This window comes from Barbus barbus (genome assembly GCF_936440315.1).
Source record: "Barbus barbus genome assembly, chromosome: 43".
Lineage (NCBI taxonomy): Eukaryota > Metazoa > Chordata > Actinopteri > Cypriniformes > Cyprinidae > Barbus > Barbus barbus.
In genome coordinates, this window is record NC_136721.1 from 23,203,655 (window position 1) to 23,209,318 (window position 5,664).

At 35.7% G+C, this 5,664-nt stretch overlaps 1 protein-coding gene across 8 annotated transcripts in view; it reads left to right on the forward strand.

Moving 5' to 3' along the window:
• LOC306862721 (myomegalin-like) overlaps positions 1-5,664 on the forward strand; it is a 58,714-nt gene that overhangs the window by 36,215 nt on the left and 16,835 nt on the right. For 5 of the 8 annotated variants that reach the window (XM_079405647.1, XM_079405646.1, XM_079405650.1 and 2 more), the window contains 8 exons: positions 733-854; positions 945-1,145; positions 1,740-1,799; positions 1,917-2,107; positions 2,194-2,325; positions 3,663-3,801; positions 3,886-3,932; positions 5,254-5,299. In XM_079405647.1, the coding sequence (XP_079261773.1) occupies positions 733-854; positions 945-1,145; positions 1,740-1,799; positions 1,917-2,107; positions 2,194-2,325; positions 3,663-3,801; positions 3,886-3,932; positions 5,254-5,299 (938 nt within the window). The remainder of the gene's footprint in view (positions 1-732; positions 855-944; positions 1,146-1,739; positions 1,800-1,916; positions 2,108-2,193; positions 2,326-3,662; positions 3,802-3,885; positions 3,933-5,253; positions 5,300-5,664) is intronic. The other 3 variants (XM_079405651.1, XM_079405652.1, XM_079405653.1) reach the window with 1 other exon arrangement.

Consider the following 5,664-nt stretch of genomic DNA (forward strand, 5'->3'; position numbering starts at 1 on the left):
CCAGTTAATATTTAAATGGTTTTAAAACTTACAAACATTTTAGCTCAGTATTTCTCACCTGCTAAATGCCAGTTTTGAGTCTGATTTGATTTTCTGAGCAGTTCAGTAGTTAATGCAGTAAGCTTTGTGACTGAATCAATAAGTGATTCAGTTGTTGATGCAGAAAATGTTCTGATTCTGTGAGACAGTTGTTAATGCAGTAAGCATTCTGAATGATTCAGGGAAGTGATTTAGTTGTTGATGCAGTAATTGTTCTAACTGATTCAGTAAGTGATTCAGTTTGTAATGCAGTAATCATTCTGACCAATCCAGTTGTTATTTTTTAATGCAGTAGGCCTAGTGAGTGACCCTAACCCTAATGCAATAATCGTTCTTACTGATTCATTAAATGATTGTTTTTAATGTCATAATCTTTCTGACTGATTCAGTAAGTGATTCAGTTATTAATGCAGTAATTGTTCTGACCGATTCAGTAAGTGATTATTTTTTTAATGCAGTAATTGTTTGCACTCATTCAGTGAGTGAGTTGGTTGTCCGACAAATTCAAATCTATTTGATTCAGACTAATTTGCAAATTAGTGTGACTGATTCAAATGAAAATAATCGTCTAAAAAGAACAATTTGTTTGACATCGAACATAGTTGCTGTTGCACTGTATGTTAGTTTTGCATGCAACCAGTGAGGACAACATAATAAAGTTATTTTGTGCATGCACTGATGTGTGTGTTTCAGGTTGCAGTGTGAGAACAGTCATCAGAGGCAGCAGTTGTGTGATACCCAGAAGCTCTTGCAGTCTGTGCGTGTGGAGCTGCAGGTGCATGAGCACATGAAGAACTCCACACACACTCGCACAGGTGCGTTCACACACACACGCTCGTGATGCTTGAACATGCTGTCGAGGGAGGTTTGAGACACTGTTGATATCTGTGTGTGTGTGTGTTCAGGTGAGGGCCGTGGCTCTGGATCTGAGAGCGGTTCAGCAGCGGATCTGAGCGAGCTGTTGGCTGAGATCAGACAGCTGCGTGTTCAGCTGGAGAGAAGCATCCAGATCAACACCACACTTAGACAGAGACTGGAACAACAGCTGCTGACCCGCACCGGCCCCAGATCAACCATCAACATCAACTACCTGCTGCCCAAAACAGGTTCACACACACACACACAGTCTTTATTTGAGATGCAAAAATGTCTCTCTTCTGTTTCTTTTGTTTCATTTTTTGTGCATTCGTTCTTTCATTGTTTTTTCATTCTTTCTTTGATCATTCTTTTTTTTTTCTTGTTTCGCTCTTTCTATTGTTTTGTCATTCTTTCTATTTCTTTTTCATTTGTTTTTTCTTTTCCATTTTTTCCATCATTCTTTTAAAGTTATTTTTCGGTTTTTTTTCTTTCTGTATGGTTTTGTTCCTTCCTTTCTTTCTTTCTTTCTTTCTTTCTTTCTGGTTTTGTTCATTCTCTCTTCCTGTCATTTTCTTTTGTTTTTTGGTCTATCTTTTGTTCTCTTGGTTGTTTTCTTTCGTTCGTTCTTTCTTTCAATCGGTCTTTTGTTCGTTCTTTCTATTTTTTGTTAATTTTTCCTTTCTTTTTTGCTCTTTCATTCAATCTTTCCTTTTCCTTTTGTTCTGTTCGTTCTTTCATTCTTTTTGATTTATCTTTCTTGTTCTTCTTGGTCATTCTTTCTTTTGACATTTCATTCTTCTTATGTCTTTCACCTTTTTTTTTTTTTCTTCATTTTTTCTCAGATGAAGCTGGTAAATCAGATGTTCTTCACTTGCATACAGACGTGTCCAGTGCTGCACATGGTAGGCATCTTTGGCCTTTTCTGTTTTTGTATGATTATAAAGATATTGGTCAGTTATTTGTGTGATGTTTACTCATAAACCCTGAAAATTAAAAGATCATTTCCACTTCCACTTCAGACAGCGGTAGCTCAGTGGACTCTGGTTCCCACGCTCCGTCCCGGCTGGTCCCAGGTCACCGGCTGTGGGCGGACAGACGCGGGCGTCACGTTCTGGGTCTGATCGAGGACTATAACGCCCTGCGCAAACAGATCACTGAAGCCAAGAGACTCACTGCAGACCTGGACACACAGATCCACAACTGCGGCCGGGTGAGAACACACACACACACACTCACTCACTCAGTCTGGTGTGTGTTAGGGTCAGCGCTGAATGTGTTTTCTGTGGTGTGTGTCAGGCTGTGGATCAGCTGAAGAGCGTATCTGGCAGTGTGAACACCATGCAGCAGGTTCTGGAGGAGGCCGCTCGACTTCTCAAACTACTCTGGAGAGTCTCACTACCCTCAGGAGATGCCAAACATACTCAACAGGTAACATGAGGTTTTTATTTAGATAAAAGCTTAAATATAGGGTGTATTCACACCTGGAAAGTCCGCTAGTTCACTTGCTTGGGTCTGGACCAAATACAATGTAGATTTTTTTTCTTGGTTTGTTTGTTTGGTGTGGTTCGCTTTCATACTACCCTTGTTGCAAGTGAACCAGAAATTGTAAACAAAACCACACGTGTGCGTTCATTGGTTCGTCCATTCAACCATACCAGAATTAGTTTGGAAGCGGACCGAGACCACCTCTTCAGCTGGGTCTCGGTACGGTTGTTTGGTGTGCACCCGAGTGCGATTGTTGTATTCACACCTGCCCAAAAGATCCGCACCAAGAGGGCAAACAAACTTGAGTTTGATTCAGTCGAACCAAAAGAGACAGGTGTGAATACACCCATAATGACTTCAGACTAATAAAGGAAGGTAACTGACATTAAATGCATCATGAAATGTTCCTTTCATTGGATAAAAATATAATAAAATGTGTTCTCAAGTGTGCAATTAATTCATTTATTTATGTGAAATAAAATGCTTTTCAGGAAAATAAACTTAACTGTTGGCTTATGGGCAAAAAAAATCACAATACTATGTTGACTTTGTATAATCAAGTAAATTTTTATCAATTTGATTATTTATAAATAAAATACATCTTGCAATGTAATATAGTATACTAAATTATATATAAGATGAAATAATTAAATACATGTTGAAATGTTCCTATCATTAAATAAAAATACAATAAATTATGACCAGAAACAAGGTGTGACGTTAACATTTTATTCAAATTTGTGACGTAAAATACACCTTGAAATGTAATATAATCGATTAAATGACAATTAAGTTAAATAATAATAAAAAACATGGTAAAGTGTTCCTATCGTTAATTTCACATTTTATTGTATTTTATTTAAATAAAAACTCATTTTCCATTTTCATTTTATGTGAAATAAAATATACATTATAATGTAATAAAAATTAAAATATAATAAAGTGTGACTATAAGGGCTGAAATTAATTACTTTAAATTAAAATGAAGTTAAAATGTATTTGTTAAACAAAATAAACCTAATTAAAAACCGGTGACTAAATTAAATATATTGTAAAATAATGAAATGCATTGTGGAGTGTTCTTACCATTAAATAAAAATACTAATAAATGCATTCACTAAGAAATAAACCGTGATACCAACTAACCTCACAATAATTTAGAATTCACACACAATAATTTCTAATCCAGTGATTATGTGAAACTTTGATGGTAAAACCATTGCCAGCAGTACTGGGCTAACTGTGTGTGTGTGTGTGTGTGTGTGTGTGTGTGTCATCAGGAGGAGCTGCTGAAGAGTGAGATCAGTCGTCTGAAGATTCGTCTGTCTCAGCAGGAGCGGATGCTGAGTGGAGCCGTCAAACGCCTCCGATCCACCAACCAGCTGAAAGAAGGCATGGAGCGCGTCATCATCGACCAGCGTAAGAGAAGCAGCACACACACACACACACGCGCGCGCGCTCATGCGGAGTTAACCAACACTGATGTGTGTCGTGTTTCTGCAGTGTCTCTGACTCACGGCGTGCTGAAGAGAGCCAGAGGAAACCTGGAGGTGCGTTTGCCTTTGTGTTCATTTACATGCATTCAAACTCTCTGTTCATCTGGGAAAAATCATAGTTTCCACAGAAATATGAAGCAGCACAACTGTTTTCTTGAGCTGCGAATCAGCATATTAGAATGATTTCTGAAGGATCATGTGACACTATTGCTGTGATCAAAGCTGAATTTTCAGCATCATTACGCCAGCCTTCAAAGTATTTACTATATATTCAAATTAAAAACATCTGTTTTAAATTACAATAATATTTCACAGTATTACTGTTTTTACTGTATTTATGATCAAATAAATGCAGACTTGATGAGCAGAGGAGACTTCTTTCAAAAACAAAAATCTTAAAGTTGCACATGATGGTCACATGGAGGATGTGATGCAAAAAAATAAAATGCTTCCTAACTAATTTCTTGGACCCAAAGTATTCAAGCAGTTTTTATGGTAATTTTTGTTATTGTGCATTTTGGGGGGAATGTCAGAATTATATTATTATTTAATGTACACTATATAATATATATATATATATATATATATATATATTTTTTTTTTTTTTTTATAATTTAAAATAAAAAAAGTCATTCAAAAAATATTGTTAAAATTAGATAGTTATATAGTAGATAGTGCTGTCAAACGATTAATCGCATCCAAAATAAAAGTTTTTGTTTACATAATATATGTGTGTGTACTGTGTATATTTATTATGTATGTATACATACTCTCACAGCATATATTTGGGAAATATTTACATGGATATACATTTATATTTTATAATATATATAAATATATTTAATATATAAACATAAAAATTTTCTTAAATATATACATGCATGTGTTTGTATTTAAATAAACAAAATAAATATACACAGCACACACTCGTATTATGTAAACAATTTTTTTTATTTTGGATGCGATTAATTGTTTGACAGCACTAATAATAGACTTTTAAATATATTAAATTGTAATAATAAATTGTGATGCAATTGAATGATATTAAAATAAAATGCTTGTAAACATATTTTTGGACCCAAAGTATTTAAGGAGTTTCATGGTGAATCCTATGTTAAACTGTTTTTGGATGTCAGAATTAATTTATTGCCATAAAAAAACCTTATAATCACAAGACAATACTGGGGACCTAGTATGACATTTATTTTCTGACATTTTCCAAAACACCTTCAAAATGTTTTTTAATGTTCTGTTGGCCTGAACGTTGTAAAGGACATTTATCTGGACATATTTGACTTTTTTAACAGTTTTTTCTCTTTCCTGTCTTCATGATATTAATGCTCTGCCGCTGTGGTTTATTTCACCTGTCTTTCAGTCTAACTATCTGAATGTTTTTGGGCTGAAGGGTCTGCAGGTGGAAGGTTAGTTTAATGACGGCTCGTGTGTTTGTGTGCTTTCAGGAGCAGATCTGTTTCTTTGCATGTCGTTCACTGCTCTTTTCTTTTCTTTTTTCTTTGCTTGCAGTTGTTTAAACCCCAGTGGCCCGTGTGAAGAGTTTTACTCCATGTCTCTGCTGTGTTTGTCTGAAGGGGTTTTAAACCCACTGCATGATTTTCGGCTGTCCCTTGCCACAGTTGTCTCACGATGCCAGTCTTTCATCTGGGACAACCGAAATCGTGCAGTGTGTCTCGGGTTTATTTTAGGCTTGAGATGCTCTGCATGGATTTGCTTGATCGTTTGGCTCTCGACACATCTCTGATAGTTTTACCTGATTGTGTTTCTGCAG